General features: G+C 38.9%; 1 protein-coding gene across 10 annotated transcripts in view; it reads left to right on the top strand.

Annotated features, from left to right (window-relative positions):
* Window positions 1-25,223, top strand: part of PNPLA7 (patatin like domain 7, lysophospholipase) — a 198,839-nt gene that overhangs the window by 152,677 nt on the left and 20,939 nt on the right. For all 10 annotated transcript variants that reach the window (XR_013484710.1, XR_013484709.1, XM_078149930.1 and 7 more), the window contains one exon: window positions 22,961-23,117. Coding sequence is in view for 8 of the 10 variants with exons in the window: in XM_078149930.1 (XP_078006056.1) it covers window positions 22,961-23,117 (157 nt within the window). In the remaining 2 variants the exon portion in view is untranslated. The remainder of the gene's footprint in view (window positions 1-22,960; window positions 23,118-25,223) is intronic.

Here is a 25,223-nt window from a genome sequence, read left to right as displayed (position 1 = left end):
TTTGTTGATGGAATATTTAAGAACATATTATGAATGTTCATTCTTGAATGATGATAATGCTGATCATAATATTTATATATGTTCAGCACTTTGCAATTTACAAATCTCTTTATATACATTGTCTGATTTGATCTTTGCAGTGATCCTATGAGGTAGTCAGGGCAGGGAATTAAAATTACACTTGAGGAAGCTAAGACCCAGAAAGATTAAATGATTCCTTGTGCAGGTCTCCTGACTCTTTACTCCAGTGTTTTTTCTCATTCAGCACACCGGGAACAAGCAGCTAGTAGTTATGTTATAACTTAATGTGTATCTTTTGCCAAGATGAAAGCTCCTGAGGCACTGACTAGAAGCCTAGAAAACATCATAGTTAATATCAGTAAATTTAATTTCAACAAGCATTTAATGTGTCTATATGTGCAAGAAACCGTTTGTCTTCAAGAAGTTTATAATCTAATGGGGGGATACAACATGAGCAAAAATAAGTATAACAAAATGAAAGGAACACATGGTATAATGTGAAAGTAACAAAAGAAATATTCAGCCAAAATGCTCTAATTTAAGGAGGAAGAGATTATTTTAAGCTGGGGTGTGGGGGTGGATGGGAGGAGGTGGGGATGATGAAAAAGGTACCACCTAAACTGGACTTTGAAGGAAGAGGATTTCAGTTAGTAGAAATGAGGAAGGAGTTGCATTCAAGGCATGGAAATATATAGAGGCAGATGTGTTCGGGGAATAGCTATTCAACTCATTTAGCTGAAACATGGAGAATGTGAAGGAGAATAATGTGGAATAAGACTACAAAGGTAGTTTGAAGTCAAATCATGGATGCTTTTTAAATATTTGGCCAACCTTAGAGTTTTCATTTTATCTTATAGTGAATAAAAAGGTATTGAAGGTATTTGGCAGACAGCTTTGATCAGTCTTATGCAAAGACCAGGTAAGAAGAACTGAAAGACAGTGTGTGGTATAGAAGAAATAATACAGGAGTTAGAAATAGATAATTTGATTTTACTCCCAGCTCTACTGTTCACTAGCTGTGTGACCTTGGACAAGTCACTTAACCTCTTAAAGTGTCAGTTTACTCATCTGTAAGATGGGGATGATAATGGTTGTCCTACCTACCTTGTATAGTTGTGATGAAAGTGCTTTGTAAACTAAAAGCATCATATAAATATGGGCTTCTATTACTTCATCTAAGTGACATGTGAGGAGTCCTGAACTAAATTGGTTAGCCATTTGTATGGAGAGGGCATGTATGCAAGAGGTATTAAAAAGATAGAATCAGGCAGAGCCAAGATGGCAGAGTAAAAGCAGTGACTTGCTTGAGCTCTCCCCCAAACCCCTCCAAATACCTGTAAAAAATGTCTCTAAACAAATTCTAAAGCAGCAGAACCCACAAAAGACAGAGTGAAACAAATTTCCAGCTCAAGATAACCTGGATGGTTGATCAGAAAAGTATATTGCGTTGGCCTGGAAGAGGAGCGCGGTTCAGCGTGGCCGCGCAGGCCACAGTAAAACCTGGAGCAGGCCTCAGAGGACTGAATCATGGTTTCCAGACTTCTCAACCCACAAATGCCAAAGACAGATTAGAAGGTCAGTGGGAAAAGTCTGTGTCTCCAGTGAGAGAGAGAAGCAAGGTGGTCTCAGCTCCAGTTCCCAAGCTTGGCCCCGGGTGGCAGCTGCCTCCTGAGCTTCCGGCCCACAAACTGAGTGAGAATTGAGTGGCTGATCAGAGGGGGATTGCAGGAATCACTCTGTTGGTGCAGGATTCTCTTCCTTTGCCTGTGCTTGGATCTGGGTTACAGTTCTGGGTGGTGGTCCTGGGGTGAGGAGGAGTGCTGGCGTGGTGGAGCTTGTAGTGGCTGTGCAGAGCTAACCCTCACAGTTCTAAGACAGAAAAGAGTGCTTGTAGTTCCTCATAGACCAGAGCACAGGACAGGAAAGCAGTAAACACCTCATCCTTGATCATAGCACCTTGGAAGAACTGAAAATTTACAGGTCCCTAGAAGTATCTCTGAAAACAGCTGCATCACACCAAGATGGCAGAGTAAAATGGTAGTTACTCTCACCCTCCCCTATCAACCTCTGAAAACCCAGAAAATATCACCCCAGAAAAAAAAAAACCCTGGAACAGCTGAGCCAGAAGAAAGACGGGAGCAGCAGTGCAGCAGCCCAGCAAATGGGTCTCCCAGTGCCTCAGCAAAAATAAGGGAGGCAGAACTACAAGGGCCCCAGGCAGATAAGTACCCTGCAGCATTCATCTGAAAGGAGGTGAAGAAAACAACCTAAAGGCTTCCTAAACCCGCCTTGCTGATTCCAACCCAACACCAGGTGAGCTGTCAAGCCCTAGCCTCACTCAATTGTGAAGAATCCTGAAGCCCAGGTGGTAGAGCAGGCAAACACCAACACCTGGACCTCCGAGTGCCTCAGTGAGGGCAGGGGGACCAGTGGAAATCAGCTCAGAAAACCACCAGGTGCCTCGGCACTCTACCGCAAAGGAATCTCCCAGTGCATTAGCAGAAACGAGGGAGATGGCACTGCAGGGGCCCCAGGCAGATAAACACCCTGCAGCACCCATCTAAAAGGAGCTGAAGAAAGCTGAAGGAAAGGAAAAGCAGGCAACCTAGAATTGCCTGAAAGTTCCAGCCTTGCTGATTCTAGCCCAACACTAGGTAAGCTGCCAGAAACCTACAACCTCCAATTGCCAATATAAGAGGCCCCAGCACACAAAGCCAGTGACCAAGACCTAGGCTCCCAACACAAGAAGCTTGGGTCAGCCCTCTGTTCCCCAGCAGGAGAGCTCAATCTCTTTAAAGGCCAGGGAATAAAGAAACCATGAGTAAAAAAAAAACATACTATAGATTCTTATTATGAGAAGAGTGAAGATCAAGACAGAAATTCTGAAGAGGACAACATTGTCAACAAACCCACATCTGCAACAACAAAAGGGAATATGAACTGGTCTGAAGCCCAAAAAGCCTTCTTAGAAGAGCTCAAGAAGGATTTTAATAGTCAAATGAGAGAGGTAGAAGAGTCCTTCAAAAATACAATTGGCCAATTGGAAAAAAAATACACTGAAGAAAACAAGTCCCTAAAAAACACAATTGGAAACAAACTAAAGAAGAGTACACTGAAAAACAAGTCCCTAAAAAACACAATTGGCCATTGAAGAAGGAAGTACAAAAACTAACAGAAGAAAACAATCTGTTAAAAACTAGAATTGGACAAATGGAAACTAATGTCTCTATGAGAGAGCAAGAATCAGTCAAACAGAAACAAAAAAATGAAAAAATAGATGAAAATGTAAAATACCTCATCAGTAAAACAACCGACCTGGAAAATCGACTCAGGAGAGACAATTTAAAAATTATTGGACTACCTGAAAATCATGATGAAAAAAGAGCCTGGACAGTATCTTTCAGGAAATCATAAAGGAAAACTGCCCAGAAGTCCTAGAACCAGAAGGGAAAATAACCATAGAAAGAATCCACGATCACCACCTGAAAGAGATCCCAAATTGACAACGCCAAGGAATATAATAGCAAAATTCCAAAATTACCAGATGAAAGAGAAGGTGCTGCAAGCAGCCAGAAAGAAACAATTTAAATATCATGGAACCACAGACAGGATTACACAGGAGCTTGCAGCTTCTACATTAAAAGACCACAGGGCATGGAACATGATATTCCTAAGGCAAAGGAGCTTGGAATGCAGCCAAGGATCAATTACCCAGCAAAAATGAGCATCATTTTTCAAGGGAGGAGGTGGATATTCAACAAAATAGGAGACTTCCAAACTTTCCTGATAAAAAGACCAGAGCTCAACAAAAAATTTGATCTTCAAGTACAGGGTTCAAGAAGGACATAAAAAGGTAAATGGGACAGAAAGATACAATATGTTGTTAATAAGGGGGCTGTTTACATCCCTACAAGGGAATATGACACTTGCAACTTGAGAACTGTATTGTTATTACACCATGTTAAAGGAGTATACATAAAGGGGTGGATATTAGTTGACTTTGATGTAATGATAAAAAAAAATCTATTCAAGTGGGTTAAATGGATCCAAATAAGTGGATCAATCTGATCTTAGAAAATGTACTGAGAAAGGAGGAGGCAGACAAGGGTAAATTACATTACAGGAAAAGACACAAAATCCTATTACAGCAGAGGGAAAGAAGGGAGGGAGGGAGCATTGTTTGAACCTTACTCTCATCAGATTTGGCTCAAGAAGGGCATAACATAATCAGTTAGGTATAGAAATCTAACTTGCCCTATAGGCAGTAGGAGGGAAAAGGGGAAAGAAAAGGGAGGGGGAAAGAAGGGAGGGAAAAGCAGTAAGTAAAGGGGAAGAAAAGGGAAAGGGATAATAAAGGGGGAGGGACTAGGAGGGGGTGGTCAAAAGCAAAACACTAGTGGGGGGAAAGGAAAAAGGAGAAAGAAAAGCATAAAAGGGGGAAAAGGATGGAGAGAAAGACACAGATAGTAATCATAACTGTGAATGTGAATGGGATGAACTCTCCCATAAAAGAAACGGATTGCAGAATGGATTAAAAACCATAATCCTACAATATGTTGTTTACAGGAAACACATTTGAAAAAGAGTGACACATACAGGGTAAAGGTAAAAGGCTGGAGCAGAATATATTATGCGTCAGCTGAAGTAAAAAAAGCAGGGGTAGCAATCCTGATCTCAGAAAAAAGCAAAAATAGATCTAATCAAAAGAGATAAGGAAGGAAACTACATCCTGCTAAAAGGCACCATAGACAATGAAGTAATATCATTACTAAACATATATGCACCAAATGGTATAGCATCCAAATTCTTAGAGGAGAAGTTCAGGGAGTTACAGGAAGAAATAGACAGCAAAACTATACTAGTGGGGACCTGAACCTCCCCCTCTGCACTAGATAAATCTAACCACAAAATAAACAAGAAAGAAGTTAAGGAGGTGAATAGAACATTAGAAAAGTTAGGTATGATAGACCTCTGGAGAAAACTGAATGGGGATAGAAAGGAATATACTTTTTTCTCAGCAGTACATGGCACATACACAAAAATTGACCATGTACTAGGGCATAAAAACCTCACAATCCAATGCAGAAAGGCAGAAATATTAAATGCATCCTTTTCAGATCATGATGCAATAAAAATTATATGTAATAAAGGGCCATGGAAAGGTAGACTAAAAAATAACTGGAAACTAAATAATCTAATCCTAAAAAATGATTGGTTCAAACAACAAATCATAGAAACAATCAATAATTTCATTCAAGAGAATGACAATAATGAGACAACATACCAAAAACTCAATGGGATGCAGCTAAAGCAGTTCTTAGGGGAAGTTTTTTATCTCTAAATGCTTACATAAATAAAATAGAAAAAGAGGAGGTCAATGAATTGGGCATACAACTAAAAAAAAACTAGAAAAAGAACAAATTAAAAATCCTCAACTAAACACTAAATTAGAAATATTGAAGACCAAAGGAAAAATTAATAAAATTGAAATTAAAAAAACTATTGAACTAATAATAAATAAAACTAAGAGCTGGTTTTATGAAAAACTCAATAAAATAGATAAGCCTTTGGTTAATTTAATTAAAAAAAAGAAGGAAGAAAACCAAATTACTAGTATCAAGAATGAAAAGGGCGAAGCTACCACCAAGGAAGAGGAAATTAAAACAATAATTAGAAATTATTTTGCCCAAGTATATGCCAACAAATTTGACAATCTTAGTGAAATGGATACATATTTACAAAAATATAAATTGCCCAGATTAACCGAAGAGGAAGTAAAATACTTAAATTACCTCATCTCAGAAAAAGAAATTGAACAAGCCATTAATGAACTTCCTAGGAAAAAATCTCCAGGGTCAGATGGATTTACATGCAAATTCTATCAAACATTTAAAGAACAATTAATTCCAATACTATACAGAGTATTTGTGAAAATAGGTGAAGAAGGAGTCTTACCAAATTCTTTTTATGATACAAATATGGGGCTGATACCTAAACCAGAAAGAGTCAAAACAGAGAAAGAAAATTATAGACCAATTTCTCTAATGAATATAGATGCAAAAATTTTAAACAAAAGATTAGCAAATAGATTACAGCAACTTATCACAAGAATAATATACTATGACCAGGTAGGATTTATGCCAGGAATGCAGGGTTGGTTCAGTATTAGGAAAACTATCAGCATAATTGAGCATATCAACAACAAAACCAACAGAAACCACATGATGCAGTAAAAGCTTTTGACAAAATACAACACCCATTCCTATTAAAAACACTAGAAAGCATAGGTATAAATGGAGTCTTCCTTAAAATAATTAATAGCATCTATCTAAAACCTTCAACAAGCATTATATGTAATGGAGACAAGTTAGAAGTGTTTCCAATAAGTTTGGGGGTGAAACAAGGATGTCCATTATCACCACTGTTATTCGATATCGTACTGGAAACGTTAGCTTTAGCAATAAGAGAAGAAAAAGAAATTGAAGGCATTAGAATAGGCAAAGAAGAAATAAATCTATCACTCTTTGCAGATGACATGATGATATACTTAGAGAATCCTAGAGAATCAAGTAAAAAACTACTTGAAATAATAAACAACTTTAGCAGAGTTGCAGGCTATAAAATAAACCCACATAAATCATCAGCATTTCTATATATTACCAACAAAGCCCAACAGCAAAACATAGAAAGAGAAATTCCATTTAAACTTACTGTAGACATTATAAAATATTTAGGAATCTACCTCCCGAAACAAACCCAGGAACTCTATGAAAATAGCTGTGCAAAACCCCTGAAGCTTGGGACAGTACATTCTCCACACTGGAAACAGACCCCTACCTTAACAAGGAGCTTATAACTTAAGTAATTGGCTGGGATCATGAGCAAGCAGTGCAAAAAGAGTCAGACTATATTCTTACTTGGTGACAAAGAAGATCAAAACATATAACCAGAAGAAGACAACAAAGCCAAAGCTCCTAAATCCAAAGCCTCCAAGAAAAATATGAACTGGTCTCAGGCCATGGAAGAGCTCAAAAAGGATTTTTAGAAGCAAGTAAGAGAAGCAGAAGAAAAACTGAGAGTGATGCTAAAGGAGATCCCAAAAAAAACCTGAAAGAAAATAACACTCAAAAAATAGCCTAACCCAAATGGCAAAAGAGGTCCAAAAAGCCAAGGAGGAGAAGAATGCCCTGAAAATTAAAATTGGCCAAATGGAAAAGAAAGTCCAAAAGCTTACTGAAGAAAATACTTCCTTAAAAATTAGAATGGAGAAATTGGAAGCTAGTGACAATTTGAGAAATCAAGGCACTATAACACTAATCTAAGAGAATGAAAAAAATAGAAGAGAATGTGAAATATCTCATTGGAAAAATAACTGACCTGGAAAATAGATCCAGGGGAGAGAATTTAAAAATTATTGGACTATCTGAAAGCCATGATCAAAAAAAGAGCCTAGACATCATCTTTCAAGAAATTATCAAGGAAAACTGCCCTGATATTTTAGGACAAGAGGGCAAAACAGAAATTGAAAGAATCCACTGATCTTCTCCTGAAAGAGCTCCCCAAAGGAAAACTCATAGGAATATCATAGCCAAATTCCAGAATTCCCAGGTCAAGGAGAAAATATTGCAAGCAGCCAGAAAGAAACAATTCAAGTATTGTGGAAACACAGTCAGGATAACACAAGATTTAGCAGCAAAGGAGATAGGACTACAACCAAGAATCACCTACCCAGCAAAACTGAGTATAATCCTTCAGGGAAAAAATGGTCATTCAATGAAATAGGGGGCTTTCAAGCATTTCTGAGGAAAAGACTAGAGCTGAATAGAAAGTTTGACTTTCAAATACAAGACCCAAATGAAACATGGAAGAGGTTAACAGGAAAGAGAAATCATAAAAGACTTATTAAGGTTGAAGTATTTACATTCCTGCATGAAAAGATGATGTTTGTAACTCATGAGTCCTTTGTCAGTATTGGGGTAGTGGGAGGGAAAAAATTATATGTATGTATAGATAGATAGAGGGCACAGGGTGAGTTGAAGATGAAGGAGTGATATCTGGAAAATAAAATTAAGGGGTGAGACAGGATTATACTAGGAGAAGGAGAAAGGGAGAAGTAGAATGGAGTGAATTATCTCACATGAAACAGACAAGAAAAGGCTTTTACAGTGGAGGGGAAATAGGAGAAGGTGAGAGGAAATGAGTGAATCTTATTCTCATCAGATTTGGCTTAAGGAGGGAATAACATACACAAGGGGTATGGAAATCTATCTTACCCTACAGGAAAATAAGGGGGGAAGTGGACAAGACAGCAGGGAGTTGATAGAGGGGAGAGCAGATTGGGGGAGGGGATAATCAAAAGCAAACACTTCTGAGGAGGGGACAGGGTCAAAAGAGAGAATAGAATAAATGGGGGGTAGGATAGGATGAAGGGAAATATATTTAGTTTTTCACAACAGTACTACTATGGAAGTGTTTTGCATGACTACATATCTACAACCTGTATCAAGATGCTTGCCTTTTCAATGAGGGTGAATGAGGAGGAGGGAGGAAGGGAGAAAATTTGGAACCCAAAGTTTTAAAAACATGTTAAAAATTAAAAAAAAAAATTTAATTAAAAAAATTAAAAAAAACAATTATTTTTAAAAAGAGAGAATCAACAGGAATTGGAAATTGAACAAGAAGGAAGAGTGAAAAAAAATTCTAGCCTGATAAATAGTTTAGTTTCTAGATATCTAGAAAGATAGGTAGTTTCTTTTTTTTTAATTAATTTATTTATTTAAAAAAATTTTTTATTTTTAAAATTTTTTTTCCATATGCTTTTGAGTTGAAAATTTTTCTCCCTTTTTCTCCCCCCCACCTTCCCCTAGACGGCGCACAATCTGACATAGGCTTTACGTTTACATACCCATTAAATATATTTTCACATTAGTGAAGTTGTAAGTAAAAATTAAAACCAGTAGGAGGAACCATCAGAAGAGGAACAAAACTCACTGAAGGTAAAAATAAGTGAGAGCGATTTGACTTCCATAGTTCTTTCTTTGGATGTGGACAGCATTTTCCATCCCAAGGCCTCTGGAGATGTCTTACATCCTTGTAATGCTGAGAAGGGTTCAGTTTAACATTCTTAGTCATTGCATAACATGGCTGCTATTGTGTACAAAGTCCTCGTGGTTCTGCTCACTTCACTCAGCATCAGACCATATAAGTCTTCCCAGGTTTTTCTGAAGTCAGCCTGTTCATCATTTCTTATAGCACAATAGTATTCCATTACATTCATATACCACAACTTGCTCAGCCATTCTCCAATTGATGGGCATCCTCTCAATTTCCAATTCTTTGCCACCACAAAAAGAGCTGCTATGTATATTTTTGTACATGTGGATCCTTTTCCCATTCGTTTGAAGATAGGTAGTTTCTAATCTGAGTGATTGGACAAGTGATGGTGTAGTCAGAAGAAATAGGAAAGTTAGGATGTTTATGAGGGAAGATGATTAAGTACTATTTTGGACTTGTTTAGTGTGAGGTACTGAGAAAGTGAAACCTGAGAGAAGTCCAGATGGTAGAGTTAGAAGAAACATTAGAGTCTAGTTCTGCCCTGCTACCCCTCCTCACCAAAGATCTAGAGAATGTACCAGACTGAATTCTGGTCAAGAAGCCAAAAAGAAGTCCCAGTGAGCCATTTTTCCAGTGCAAGGCAGCTTAGGGAGACAGGTCTGGGGACACTGGAGATGGGGGCTGGCAGGAACCCACAGTGGCTATGTTGGGGAGCATTCTAGCACCAAGGGACTGACAAGAGAGGGCACCAGAAAGATCCCAGGGGATCCTTGATGAAGCACTGGGTGTGGGAATGGATGCCATGTAGCAGCCCATTTTACCTCCCACAAGTTGGGAAGTGCCAAGTCAGAAATCCAAGGTAGAGAGGAGGATTGTGAGAGTACCTGTGTACTGAGCAAGGAACAATTTCCAGAAACAGATGGTAGTTGTGTGGCTCTGATCCCAGGAACAGAGCACAGTGTCCCAGACCAAAGAGGAGCCAGAGTTCAGTTGCTCTGAACCTGGAGAGCTTCCCAGTGGACCAGTAGTGGCTGAGTCAAGAAGCAATCTGCTGAAACACTCAACCAGAAACGAGCCTGGGTCAGGAGGGCAGTAAAAAGACCTCTCCCCAGATCATACCACTTTGGGAGCGCTGAAAGCTTACAGGCCTCTAGCTGGAGTGGTGAAAACAGCAGCAATTATCAAGTCATAGAGAGAATCTAATTAAACAGAAGGCCCCTGGAAAGAGCTCACCAATGAGAGAAAGGTGCCAGCTCCAAATGAGTACTGATGGAAGTTCTAGCATGAGAACGTAGTTCAATTATAGTGGAAAAGTCTGAAGAAGCAGAAGCACAGATGGGAGGGAAATGGGAGTCAGACTTTACCAAGGGCTCAAAATAGGAAAGAGAAGAGAATGCAGGAGTGATGCCTGGGAAGTAATTAAGTAATTGAGAGAATGGAGGCCACAGCAAGATGAAGAATAGGGTTAAAAATCATATGGAATAGGGAAGGATGAATGACAAAAGATTATGATCATATTAAGAAACTTAGTTCTTGAACATAGAAGTAATATACTTGTGGATGATGATTCAGATTAAGGGTATGACCATGTCTCTAAGTAGCTGAGGTGGAATGAAGGAGTGGGTCATGAGAATTTAATAGATGGAAGAACTGGAAAGTTAAGGTGTTTGAGGGAGCTTCATTTTGTATGTTGAAGTCTTCTCATATAAAGTCAGGAGTTGACAGAGTTGGGGAATGGTGGGAAGTTGATTAGAAAGTCTGTGAGCCAGGCACTGAACTCATTGAAGAAAGAAGAAACTTATCTTAGGGGACAATAAATAATAGCCACCAGGATATGGATGGGTTGATAAATTTGGATAGTGTGAACTTCAAACTTCAGAGTAGAAATTGCTGATTGATTGTGATAGATGAAGAATCTGGAAGTTAAATGGAGAACCGTAGATATCCTGCCTCTCTTACCACAACCAGTGAGTCAGGAGTAGGAGAGAAAGTATAGCCACTATTAGAAATAGTGGAGAGGGACATAGTGTCATCAAGAGAAAGCCAAGTTTGAAGGAGTGGGAGAGGAAGAAGTTTAAAAAGAAAAGTTCTTTAATTATGGAACTTTTCTTTTCCAGAGGTCACCATGAAAATGGCAGGCAGATATGGGAAACTTCCAGGAGGGACAGTTAAAGTGGATGGGAATAAAGGAACAGGAAGTTGGGGATGGGGAAAAGGGTTTGTACATTGTCATTGGTGGGGAGGATACTCAAAAGTACTAGGATAGAGAGAGAGTATGTTTGTTGTTGTTTAGTCATTTCGGTCGTGTCCAATTCTTCATGCCCCTGAGGTTTTCTTGGCAGAGATACTGAAGTGGTTCGCCATTTCCTTCTGCATCTCATTTTACAGATTAGGAACTGAGGCAAACAGATTTAAGTGACTTGCTCAGGGTCACACAGCTAATAAGTGTCTAAGGCCAGATTTGAACTCAGGAAGATGTCTTCCTGATTCCAAGCCTAGTGCTCTCTTTCCACCTAGTTCTGTCTACCTAGCTGCCCTGGAGAGAGTATAGGGAGATAGGATTATGCTGACCCTTGAGGAATGAGTTCAGGCAGAGTATCAGTAGTTGGAACAAAGTCTGTCAAGGAAGGCAGGTAATTCAGTATATAACCTCATGGCAGGTGGTGATATCATGGTCTGTGAAACCCTGAGAAGCCACACAGCAGACAAAAACAAGAGGTATTGCCCTAGGGGAGTTTCTGGAGCCTGGTTAGGAGGCAGGAGGTTAGCTTGGAAACTGGGAGTTGCCAGGGTCTTGTCCCAGGGCTAATAACTTATTCGGGGGTGGAGAACTTGCATCCTCGAGGCCACACGGGGCCCTATAGGTCCTGAAATGAGGCGCCTTGACTGAATCCAAACTTCACAGAACAAATTCGGATTTGTTCTGTAAAACTTGGACTCTGTCAAAAGGCTGGACCTGAGGACCTAGAGGGCCCCCTATGGCCTCAAGTTAGGTCATATATCCTTTGGAAGCTTACTGTGGTATGTAGTGTGAAATGCTGGCATAGGATTTCTGCTTCCGGGAGCCAAGATGGCGGAGTGAAAAGGTAGTCGCTCTCACTCTCCCCTATCAACCTCTGAAAACCCAGAAAATATCACCCCAGAAAAAAAAAACCCTGGAACACCTGAACTAGAAGAAAGACAAGAGCAGCAGTGCAGTAGCCCAGCAAACGGATCTCTCAGTGCCTCAGCAAAAACAAGGGGCCCCAGGCAGATAAGTACCCTGCTGCGTTAGACTGAGGGGAGGTGAAGAAAACAACCTAAAGGCTTCCTAAAGCCCCGGTCTTGCTGATTCCAACCCAACACCAGGTGAGCTGTAGGAAGCCTCCAATTGTGAAGAAATCCTGAAGCCCAGGTGGTAGAGCAGGCAAACACCAACACCTGGACCTCCGAGTGCCTCAGTGAGGGCAGGGGAACCGGTGGAAACCAGCTCAGAAAACCACCAGGAGCCTCGGCACTCCACTGCAAAGGAATCTCCCGGTGCATTAGCAGAAACGAGGGAGACAACACTGCAGGGGGCCCCAGGCAGATAAACATCCTGCAGCAGCCATCTAAAAGGAGCTGAAGAAAGCTAAAGGAAAGGAAAAGCAGGCAACCTAGAATTGCCTGAAAGTTCCAGCCTTGCTGATTCCAGCCCAACACAAGGTAAGCTGCCAGAAACCTACAGCTCCAATTCCCAGCATAAGAGGCCCCAGAACGCAAAGCCAGTGACCAAGACCTAGGCTCCCAACACAAGAAGCTTGGGTCAGTACCCTCTGTTCCCCAGCAGGAGAGCTCAATCTCTTTAAAGGCCAGGGAATAAAGAAACACCATGAGTAAAAAGAAACGTACCATAGATTCATATTATGAGAAGAGTGAAGATCAAGACAGAAATTCTGAAGAGGACAACATTGTCAACAAACCCACCATCTGCAACAACAAAAGGGAATATGAACTGGTCTGAAGCCCAAAAAGCCTTCTTAGAAGAGCTCAAGAAGGATTTTAATAGTCAAATGAGAGAGGTAAAAGAGTCCTTCAAAAATACAATTGGCCAGTTGGAAAAAAATACACTGAAGAAAACAAGTCCCTAAAAAACACAATTGGCCAATTGAAGAAGGAAGGACAAAAACTAACAGAAGAGTACACTGAAGAAAACAAGTCCCTAAAAAACACAATTGGCCAGTTGAAGAAGGAAGTACAAAATCTAACAGAAGAGTATGCTGAAGGAAACAAGTCCCTAAAAAACACAATTGGCCAGTTGAAGAAGGAAGTACAAAAACTAACAGAAGAAAACAATCTGTTAAAAACTAGAATTGGACAAATGGAAACTAATGTCTCTATGAGAGAGCAAGAATCAGTCAAACAGAAACAAAAAAATGAAAAAATAGATGAAAATGTAAAATACCTCATCAGTAAAACAACCGACCTGGAAAATCGACTCAGGAGAGACAATTTAAAAATTATTGGACTACCTGAAAATCATGATAAAAAAGAGCCTGGACAGTATCTTTCAGGAAATCATAAAGGAAAACTGCCCAGAAGTCCTAGAACCAGAAGGGAAAATAACCATAGAAAGAATCCAGATCACCACCTGAAAGAGATCCCAAATTGACAACGCCAAGAATATAATAGCAAAATTCCAAAATTACCAGATGAAAGAGAAGGTGCTGCAAGCAGCCAGAAAGAAAGAATTTAAATATCATGGAACCACAGTCAGGATTACACAGGACCTTGCAGCTTCTACATTAAAAGACCGCAGGGCATGGAACATGATATTTAAGGCAAAGGAGCTTGGAATGCAGCCAAGGATCAATTACCCAGGAAAAATGAGCATCATTTTTCAAGGGAGGAGGTGGATATTCAACGAAATAGGAGACTTCCAAACTTTCCTGATAAAAAGACCAGAGCTCAACAAAAAATTTGATCTTCAAGTACAGGACTCAAGAAGGACTTAAAAAGGTAAATGGGACAGAAGGATACAATATGTTGTTAATAAGGGGGGGGCTGTTTAAACCCCTACAAGGGAATATGAGCTTGCAACCCTTGAGAACTGTATTGTTATTACACCTTGTTAAAGGAGTATACATAAAGAGGGTGGATATTAGTTGACTTTGATGTAATGATAAAAAAAATCTAATCAAGTTAAATGGATCCAAATAAGTGGATCAATCTGATCTTAGAAAATGTACTGAGAAAGGAGGAGGCAGAAAAGGGTAAAATACATTACACGAAAAAACACAAAATCCTATTACGGCAGAGGGAAATACGGCGGGGGGGGAGCATTGTTTGAACCTTACTGTCATCAGATTTGGCTCAAGAAGGGCATAATATAATCAGTTAGGTATAGAAATCTAACTTGCCCTATAGGCAGTAGGAGGGAAAAGAAAGAAAAAGGGGGAAAGAAAAGGGAGGGGGGAAAGAAGGGAGGGAAGCAGCAGTAAGACTAAAGGGGAAGAAAAGGGAAAGGGATAATAAAAGGGGAAGGGACTGAAGGAGGGGTGGTCAAAAGCAAAACACTAGTGAAGGGGGAAAGGAAAAAGGAGAAAGAAAAGCATAAATGGGGGGAAAGGATGGAGAAAAAGACACAGATAGTAATCATAACTGTGAATGTGAATGGGATGAACTCTCCCATAAAACGGAAACGGATCGCAGAATGGATTAAAAACCATAATCCTAAAATATGTTGTTTACAGGAAACACATTTGAAAAAGAGTGACACATACAGGGTAAAGGTAAAAGGCTGGAGCAGAATATATTATGCGTCAGCTGAAGTAAAAAAGCAGGGGTAGCAATCCTGATCTCAGAAAAGCAAAAATAGATCTAATCAAAAGAGATAAGGAAGGAAACTACATCCTGCTAAAAGGCACCATAGACAATGAAGTAATATCATTACTAAACATATATGCACCAAATGGTATAGCATCCAAATTCTTAGAGGAGAAGTTCAGGGAGTTACAGGAAGAAATAGACAACAAAACTATACTAGTGGGGGACCTGAACCTCCCCTCTTGCACTAGATAAGTCTAACCACAAAATAAACAAGAAAGAAGTTAAGGAGGTGAATAGAACATTAGAAAAGTTAGGTATGATAGACCTCTGGAGAAAACTGAATGGGGATAGAAAGGAATATACTTTTTTCTCAGCAGTACATGGCACATACACAAAAATTGACCATGTACTAGGGCATAAAAACCTCACAATCCAATGCAGAAAGGCAGAAATATTAAATGCATCCTTTTCAGATCATGATGCAATAAAAATTATATGTAATAAAGGGCCATGGAAAGATAGACTAAAAAATAATTGGAAACTAAATAATCTAATCCTAAAAAATGATTGGGTCAAACAACAAATCATAGAAACAATCAATAATTTCATTCAAGAGAATGACAATAATGAGACAACATACCAAAACTATGGGATGCAGCAAAGCAGTTCTTAGGGAAAGTTTTATTTCTCTAAATGCTCACAGAAATAAAATAGAAAAAGAGGAGATTAATGAATTGGGCATACAACTAAAAAAACTAGAAAAAGAACAAATTAAAAATCCTCAACTAAACACCAAATTAGAAATATTGAAAACCAAAGGAAAAATTAATAAAATTGAAATTAAGAAAACTATTGAACTAATAAATAAAACTAAGAGCTGGTTTTATGAAAAAACCAATAAAATAGATAAGCCTTTGGTTAATTTAATTAAAAAAAAGAAAGAAGAAAACCAAATTACTAGTATCAAGAATGAAAAGGGCAAGCTACCACCAAGGAAGAGGAAATTAAAACAATAATTAGGAATTATTTTGCCCAACTATATGCCAACAAATTTGACAATCTTAGTGAAATGGATACATATTTACAAAAATATAAATTGCCCAGATTAACCGAAGAGGAAGTAAAATACTTAAATAACCCCATCTCAGAAAAAGAAATTGAACAAGCCATTGATGAACTCCCTAGGAAAAAATCTCCAGGGCCAGATGGATTTACATGCAATTCTATCAAACATTTAAAGAACAATTAATTCCAATACTATATAGACTATTTGGGAAAATAGGTGAAGAAGGAGTCTTACCAAATTCTTTTTATGATACAAATATGGTGTTGATACCTAAACCAGGAAGAGTCAAAATAGAGAAAGAAAATTATAGACCAATTTGTCCAATGGATATAGATGCAAAAATTTTAAACAAAATAAGCAAGTAGATTGCAGCAACTTATCACAAGAATAATACACTATGACCAGGTAGGATTTATACCAGGAATGCAGGGTTGGTTCAATATTAGGAAAACTATCAGCATCATTGAGCATATCAACAACAAAACCAACAGAAACCACATGATCATCTCAATAGATGCAGAAAAAGCTTTTGATAAAATACAACACCCATTCCTATTAAAAACACTAGAAAGCATAGGTATAAATGGAGTCTTCCTTAAAATAATAAATAGCATTATCTAAAACCTTCAGCAAGCATTATATGTAATGGGACAGGCTAGAAGCATTTCCAATAAGATCGGGGTGAAACAAAGATGTCCATTATCACCACTGTTATTCAATATTGTACTGGAAACCTTAGCTTTAGCAATAAGAGAAGAAAAAGAAATTGAAGGCATTAGAATAGGCAAAGAAGAAACAAAGCTATCACTCTTTGCAGATGACATGATGATATACTTAGAGAATCCTAGAGAATCAAGTAAAAAACTACTTGAAATAATAAACAACTTTAGCAAAGTTGCAGGCTATAAAATAAACCCACATAAATCATCAGCATTTCTATATATTACCAACAAAGCCCAACAGCAAGAGATAGAAAGAGAAATCCCATTTAAACTTACTGTAGACATTATAAAATATTTAGGAGTCTACCTCCCGAAACAAACCCAGGAACTCTATGAACACAATTACAAAACACTTTTCACACAAATAAAATCAGATCTAAATAATTGGAAAAACATCAGTTGCTCATGGGTAGGCCGAGCTAATATAATAAAAATGACAATCCTACCTAAGCTAATTTACTTATTCAGTGCCATACCAATCAAACTACCAAAAAATTATTTTATAGAGTTAGAAAAAATAATAACAAGATTCATTTGGAAAAACAAAAGGTCCAGAATATCAAAGGAACTAATGAAAAGAAATGCAGGGGAAGGTGGCCTAGCAATTCCAGATCTTAAATTGTATTATAAAGCAGCAATCATCAAAACTGCTTGGTACTGGCTAAGAAATAGGGAGGTGGATCAGTGGAATAGGTTAAATATGCAAGACACAGTAGTCAATGACTATAGTAATCTATTATTTGATAAACCCAAAGACCCCAGCTTCTGGGATAAGAACCCACTCTTTGAAAAAAACTGCTGGGAAAACTGGAAAAGAGTATGGCAGAAACTAGGCATAGACCCAAATCTCACACCATATACCAAAATAAAGTCAAAATGGGTTCAGGACTTAGATATAAAGGCTGATACCATAAGTAAACTGGGAGAACAAGGAATAGTTTACCTATCAGATCTATGGAGAACAGAAGAATTCATGACCAAACAGGAGATAGAGAACATTATGAAAAGCAAAATGGATAATTTTGATTACATTAAATTGAAAAGTTTTTGCACAAACAAAGCCAATGCAACTAAGATTAGAAGGAAGGTAGAAAATTGGGAAAGAATTTTTACAACCAGTCTTCTGATAAAGGCCTCATTTCTAAAATATATAGAGAATTAAGACAAATTTATAAGAACACAAGCCATTCCCCAATTGATAAATGGTCAAAGGATATGAACAGACAGTTCTCAGATGAAGAAATTAAAGCCATCTATAGTCATATGAAAAAATGCTCTAAATCATTATTGATTAGAGAAATGCAAATCAAAACAACTCTGAGGTACCACATCACACCTATCAGATTGGCCAACATGACAAAACAGGAAAATGATAAATGTTGGAGAGATGTGGGAAAATTGGAACACTAATACATTGTTGGTGGAGTTGTGAAATGATCCAACCATTTTGGAGAACAATTTGGAACTATGCCCAAAGGGCTACAAAAATGTGCATACCCTTTGATCCAGCAATAGCACTTCTAGGGCTATATCCCAAAGAGATCAAACAAATGGGAAAAGGACCCACATGTACAAAAATATTCATAGCAGCTCTTTTTGTGGTGGCAAAGAATTGGAAATTGAGAGGATGCCCATCAATTAGGGAATGGCTGAGCAAGTTGTGGTATATGAATGTAATGGAATACTATTGTTCTATAAGAAATGATGAACAGGCTGACTTCAGAAAAACCTGGGAAGACTTATATGGTCTGATGCTGAGTGAAGTGAGCAGAACCAAGAGGACTTTGTACACAATAACAGCCACGTTATGCAATGACTAAGATTGTTAAACTGAACCCTTCTCAGCATTACAAGGATCTAAGACATCTCCAGAGGCCTCGGATGGAAAATGCTGTCCACATCCAAAGAAAGAACTATGGAAGTCGAATGCTCTCACTTATTTTTACCTTCTGTTGAGTTTTGTTTCATCTTTCTGATGGTTCCTCCTATTGGTTTTAATTTTTACTTACAACTTCACTAATGTGAAGATATGTTTAATGGGTATGTAAATGTAAAGCCTATGTCAGATTGTGCGCCGTCTTGGGGAGGGTGGGGGGGAGAAAAAGGGAGAAAAAATTTTCAACTCAAAAGCATATGGAAAAAAAATTAAAAAAAGAAATGCTGGTGTATACCTGCTAATCTGTGTTCTGGTTTTACCATTTGTTCTTTCCCCCTGTAGTTTATGTTTGGGAGTTATCAAAATACAAGGTTACTGTGTTTAATGGTTTCTTGCTATTCTAGTCTCTCTGCTGATTGACTTCTCTATTTTTTAGCCAGTGCCAAGTAATTTTAATGCTTACTTCTTTGTAATAAAGTTTGGAGTTTGTAAGAGTATATTCCCCTTGCATTCTTAACTTTTTTCATTATTTTCCTTTTGTTACTCAAAAATAATTTCATTATAATTTGGTTAGTTTATAAAATAATTCCTTGGTAATCTTCATACTAAGTCTACAAGTGAATGTAAGTTTTGTCATCTTGGCTCACCTCAACCATGAACAATGAATATCCCCCTAATTATTTGTCTTCCTTTATTTCTGTAAAGTCTTTTCTAATTGTGATTATATAAATCTTGAATATGTCTTGGGAGGTTGGCTTCCTGATATTTTATGCATTTTGCAAGCATTTTGAATGGGCTTTCTCCTGCTACCACTTTCTCCTGGTTTTTGTTATTACTGTATGGAAATACTTGTGATTTTTATTTATTTATTTTGTGTCATACTTCACTGAAGCTATCAATCACCTTTTTTTAGTTTCTTCATTGTTTCTCTGAGATTTTCTGAGTAAACCATCATGTCACCTGCAAATAGGGATAATTCTGTCGCCTTTAATTTTTCTTTATCTTGTCTTATTGCTTCACTTGCATTTCTAGAGCTGTGTCAAAGAAAAGTAGGGCAAGGGAGCAAGCGACAATAACCCCTACATCATAAAACAGATGCCACTGATTACTAGCTGTATGTGTCTGTGTGTGTGTGTGTGTGTGTGTGTGTGTGTGTGTGTGTGTACATTCAGTTGTAATAGAAGTCCTTTTGGCTTTGTTCCACTTGATCCTTAATCAGCCCCTCCTGGCTGTTTTGCCTCCATCACTGTGGACAGTACTTTTTTTATATATATAAAATTTTTATTTTTCATTTTTTAAAATTTATTTTTTTAGGCAGTTGGGGTTAAGTGACTTGCCCAGAGTCACACAGCTAGTGAGTGTCAAGTGTTTGGTCTGAGGTCAGATTTGAACTCAGGTCCTCCTGACTTCAGGGCTGGTACTCTATCCACTGCGCCACCTAGCTGCCCCAAATTATTTTATTTTATTTTATTTTTGCGAGGCAGTTGGGGTTAAGTGACTTGCCCAGGGTCACACAGCTAGTGAGTATCGTGTGTCTGAGGTCATATTTGAACTCAAGTCCTCCTGACTCCAGGGCCGGTGCTCTATCCACTGTGCCATCTAGCTGCCCGCTGTGGGACAATACTTCTATGAACACATTAGGCTGAAAGCTAGCATTCTCATAGAAGCTCTGTCAGGCTACAAGGGTGATTATTATCCATGGAGTTTGTGGAAACCACTCATTTGACTGGTGACATTTCCATTTAAGCAGAGCTTTTCTAGCCAGACATTTCAGTGACTTTTGCTACTTATTCAGACAAATATGTTGTTCAAAGGTAAAAATTGATGACTTCTTAATGCTTAACTACTCTCCATAAGAATAGGGTAACATTTTAGTGGTATTCCTGAGCTTTTCTAGAGCCTCTCCTTCCTCTGCATCAGGCCTAATTTCACATGAACAAGATGAATCTAACTATGATGACTCTTTCAACATTAGTCACCTGAAACCTTGGCTTTTCAGTAAATTACAGCTTATGGCTTCTGAAGCGCACACCCAGAATTGCCAGTTAATGGAGTTTTATTATCATATGTCTTAGAGGTGTGACACATTTCTTATCTTGAGCCCTTTGCCGTGGCTAAGATGAGATTTTTCTCTACTCTGGGGATATTAGCTACTCCCAGACCTGGCTCAAATGAAGCTCATTAAGGTTACTTATATCTGGTGTTAAAAACATAGCTGTGAAATGTGCTTTTGACAGCTGTCAACACTTACCCTGTTCTCTCCCAGAGGCACAATTTCTTCTGTACCTCCTGCTTTGGCACAACCCATGCTGACCTTCAGAGTTCACACTGTTGTGTGTAGTTTGGAGCTTTGATATATATCACCCCACTCCCACCCCACCCCACCTCACACTTTCCACTACCCTCCATGTCTGTGCCAAGCCTAGTTCAACAATGGCAGGGAAGGTTGAAGAAGCTAGAACTGCTTGGGATCAAAAAATCTCTTCATTGTACAACTTTTGACCTAAAAAATGAGAAATGATGTAAGATTTTAAACCCACTAGGATGTAGAGAAATGTGTTAACTTTCAGGATTGTTCTCAAAAAGAAAAATTTTCCCATCCTGCATACCTCCCTCCCCAGTACAAGCCTTCTCCCATTGTATGTTGTATTTCTCTGTACAGTCTCCCGATTTTAAATTCTAGGTGATCTATTTGATAAGAACCTAAAGGTCCCTGAACCACATCGTAATGTTTTATGACTCTGATTTCTAAACAATGGTATTTATGCCATTCTTTCCTTAGAAATGAGCTACTATTTCCAGGTCAGGAAATCAAAGTTGCTGATCTTCCCATATTAAAATGAAGACATGGAGAAACTTTGGAGTTTTCAAAAGCTGGGCCCCAAAAGAGCTGTCTGTTAGAAAACCTGATCTATCTGGCTTCACCCTCTTCAAATCTGTATCCTATGCCATTCATTTAGCATGCTGTGTGATAACTTCTGGGTAGTGATTGTGATATGAATTTTGGAAATTTTTTCTCATTTGGACCAGGAGTAGGTCATCTCTGACTACAGGAAACCAGAACACATTTGGTCCTGTCCCAGCCCCATCTTGTGAGCTGTTCCTTTCCTGATACTCCCAGGTCTGCTTCTGCCTGCTTAGTTAGTTTGTTCTTTGCCCTTCAGAGCAGCCTGAGGTCTGGCTTATTAGTACTGACACAGCTTCTCTAGCAGCTCTGTTCCAAAGGCATCCCACAATGAGCTGCTGGCCACTAAAGAGATGTTTTATCTTGTCACAACTGCAGGCATGTCTCTTCCCCATGAATTAGCCATGCACATTTTGGGCCAGGGATGGGTGAGCACAGAGAATGTCTTTGGAACCTTCCCTGGGGACAGTTATCGAATCACATGTCTGGCAGCCGCTGTGATAGACAGACAGATGGAGTAAGCATTTAATAATTGCCCACTGTGTGCCAGATGTGGTACTAGCTGTGGTAGGATTTCCAGTGGTACAGTTTAGGGGCCAGTAGAGTGCAAGCTCTTCTGTTGTTAATGACTACTCATTATTTCCCTAGTGACTTGAGGCTACATGAGACATTTCATTAGGAGACTTTAGATTGTGGCATAATCCACAGGGGTAGCAGGCATAGTATTTATTGGTCTTTCAAGCCTCAGCAAGATAGAAAGTAGGCAGAGCTTGCGACTATAGCACATTGATGGGAATATCCCATTCCAGAGTTTAGAACATCAGTCAGAAGCATCTAAGCATTTTTATCTGTAGTGAGCTAGTTGGCCCTTGAGCCATGTGTCTCCAGAAGCCAAGAGGTAGGGGTCTGCCCCTGGCTCATATATATAATTGAGGAAGCCAAGTACAGATGGGTTGCTATGGCTTTGTAGGTAACAGACATATGACTAGTCCCCAAGCCCACGTAAACGAGTTCTGGGCATAGTTAGCTTTATCAGGAGTCCCTCTCTGTATCCCTCTAACCGAAGGTAGATGGAGCTGGTCTTGGAGAAGATTGAATGATCCTTTCCTTGAGAACTCCTCCCCTACTCTGCCCCCCTCCCAACACACACACACACACACACACACACACACACACACACACACACACACACACATGCACACACTTGTACCAACTTAGCATAAAGCTCAAACACTTGATAGGTCTGGCTTCCCTCTTTTCCTTCTGCAGAAGGAAATCTATTCCTTTATGCATATGTCTGATTGGTAACTCTGAAGCTTCATTAGGTGCTGTGGCACGAACAGGCCAAGAAGGCAGCTTTCTGGCTAACAAAGGCAGGGCAGCCCCACTTTGACTCTTTCTCCCAGTTCTTTCAGGATTTGCTTTCCAGGGCAATGATTGTTTTGCACCCGAATACATGAAGCTATTCTCTCAAGGTGGTTAGGAAGCTGAGCTTCAATCCTCACTTTGTTTATCTTGCTACTCTATAGAGGCTGCTCCCAAGTTGGTATCATCCAGGCCCTGATGGAGGCAGGCATTCCTGTGGATATGACAGGAGGAACTTCAATTGGATCCTTCATGGGGGCTCTTTTTGCTGAGGAGCGAAACTACAGCCAGACAAGGATTCGGGCTCGCCAGTGGGCCTTGGTGAGTGTGCCCAGAAGGGTGGTTTCATGCTGCTTAAGTGAAATCCGGCAGATGGCATAGTGGCCTGAAGTGGGAGGGGACAGGAGGGTTATTAGTCTGTTTCTGTCACCACCTCATCAGCATTACTCTTTCTGGGCCTCAGCTTATCCCACAATGAAGTAGGGTCATAATCCTTGTCTTCTCTCAAGGATGTTATGGAAGTGAGTGAAATAAAGTCCGAAAGGGCTTTGAACTCCCTAAAGAGAAGGGGTATGGGAATGAGAGGGATGAAATCATTGTGATGTCATTCTTTTGTTTGGTCTGGTTTCTGACTAGGAGTCTGCTGTTCCTGCAGAGAATTTCCCTTTAATGTAAGTGAGAAGATGAGCCTGGGCCTCACTCTCCAGGCTTCAAAAACAATGTAGTCTAGTACAGAAAGTGAAATGCAAGTAAAGACTATTATTTCTGGGTGAAAAGAAAGTTTTTAAAAATTTAAAAGTGACTAAAACTGGGCTAGCCATCATTGTAACGTGGGGAACTTAGAATTGACAGTGGCAGAGAAGGAATTCATCTGTTTTCTTATCTCTTGTCTCCATTTAAAAAAGATACAGCAGTTGTTTTTGTAGAACAAAACAGAACTTTGATTGAAACTCTGAGTTGGATCAAAAGTGTCTGTTCTTGTTTCAAAGGAAGACAAGAATAAAATCTTTCTTCATGTTCCAACAAATTGAGGCAATCAAGTCAGATAGTATTTCTTTCCTGCTGCACATGGTGGGTGGAGTTGACAGGCATGGTCTTCAGCAAAGCCACCTTTGGCTTGCTCCCACCAGCCTCCTGTTGGGATTATAGTTTGGTATTTCTGCTGATCTTTTGGGGCAAGTTTTCTCTTGGAAAGCTGCACTGATTATCCCATTCAGAGGAGAGCCCCTGAATGCTAAGATTAAAGCAGTTGAATAGTTATGAAGAGTAGATTATCCACCATACATAATTTCAAACAGAATGAGTGATGACCCTTTTAGTGATAAAGCCCACAATACAAGTAAACAATAGGATATGGTCTGACTAGCAATCTCCAAATCTACTGAGCTTTTCTCCTTGTATGTCTCTTTTTCAATTCTTTCTTTGTCCATTCCTACATTTATTTCTTACCTTCTTTGCATGAATATGTGTCTTTCTCTAGCTGTGTTTCTTTCATTTTACCTTTCCTTTTTCCCACTATTTTGAACTATTTTCTCCCTCTGTCCTTCTCTTCTTCCCTTTTTTTTGTAGCTCTCCATTACCCCCTTTTATTCTCTTTCCTTTTCTTCTCACCTCTTTAACTGACCAAAATGTGCTACTGAAATAGATTTTTTAGTATTTAGGATAGTTACTAAATAAAGCTTTACATTATCTGTTCTTATTTTTTAAAAGCAAATGAATAGAAAGTTTTATGGTTCTCTGAGAAAAGAAAAAGCCTAAATGAAGTTGCTTTTTTATACATGATCTTCAATTTTTCTTTTGGGTCAGTGGCCACTGAAAATATACAAAAGTCTAGCCCTGTCATAGATATTCTTATGCTAGGCCAGGGCTGAAAATGGAAATACTATATGTGGACCTACTCACTTGGAGCAGGGAGCCAGCATGATGAATTCATAGGGCTTGTATGTAAGAGTCTGGGAAGTACTAAAGAGACTGGAAAACTCACATTTAGAATAGCCTATCCTCTCCCCTATTCTATATTCCTGAAAGAGGCTTAACTCTAAAAGGACTAGAAGTGTCAATTTATACAAAAAAAAATTTATTCTCGTATCTCTAATTTTTTTTTTTGCCTTTTTTTTGACACAATAGTTATGTCTGCCATTATGGATGAAAGAAAAAAAATGCACTGTATCAAATGGTACAGTTTGGTTCTTCAAGGTATTCTTAAATGCTTGTCCTCTTAAGCACAGTAACGATCTTTAGCTAGCAGTTGAGAGGTTCTGGCCAAAGCCCAAAAAGCCTTTTTGTTGAGGGTTTGAGAGGCAGTGGTATGAATGTGTTGGTCCTAACAAAATCCTACTTTTCTTCTGCTATTAAGCTCTTTTTCTGGCCCAGTTTGTCTTCCTAAATCCTAGCAGATTCTCTGACCCCAGTTCCTGTCTCTATCTC

Source organism: Phascolarctos cinereus, unplaced genomic scaffold, assembly GCF_003287225.1.
Source record: "Phascolarctos cinereus isolate Bilbo 61053 unplaced genomic scaffold, phaCin_HiC Scaffold_2;HRSCAF=192, whole genome shotgun sequence".
Classification (NCBI taxonomy): domain Eukaryota; kingdom Metazoa; phylum Chordata; class Mammalia; order Diprotodontia; family Phascolarctidae; genus Phascolarctos; species Phascolarctos cinereus.
Note: the sequence above shows the minus strand (reverse complement) of the source record. Positions and strands in the feature narration are given on the sequence as shown.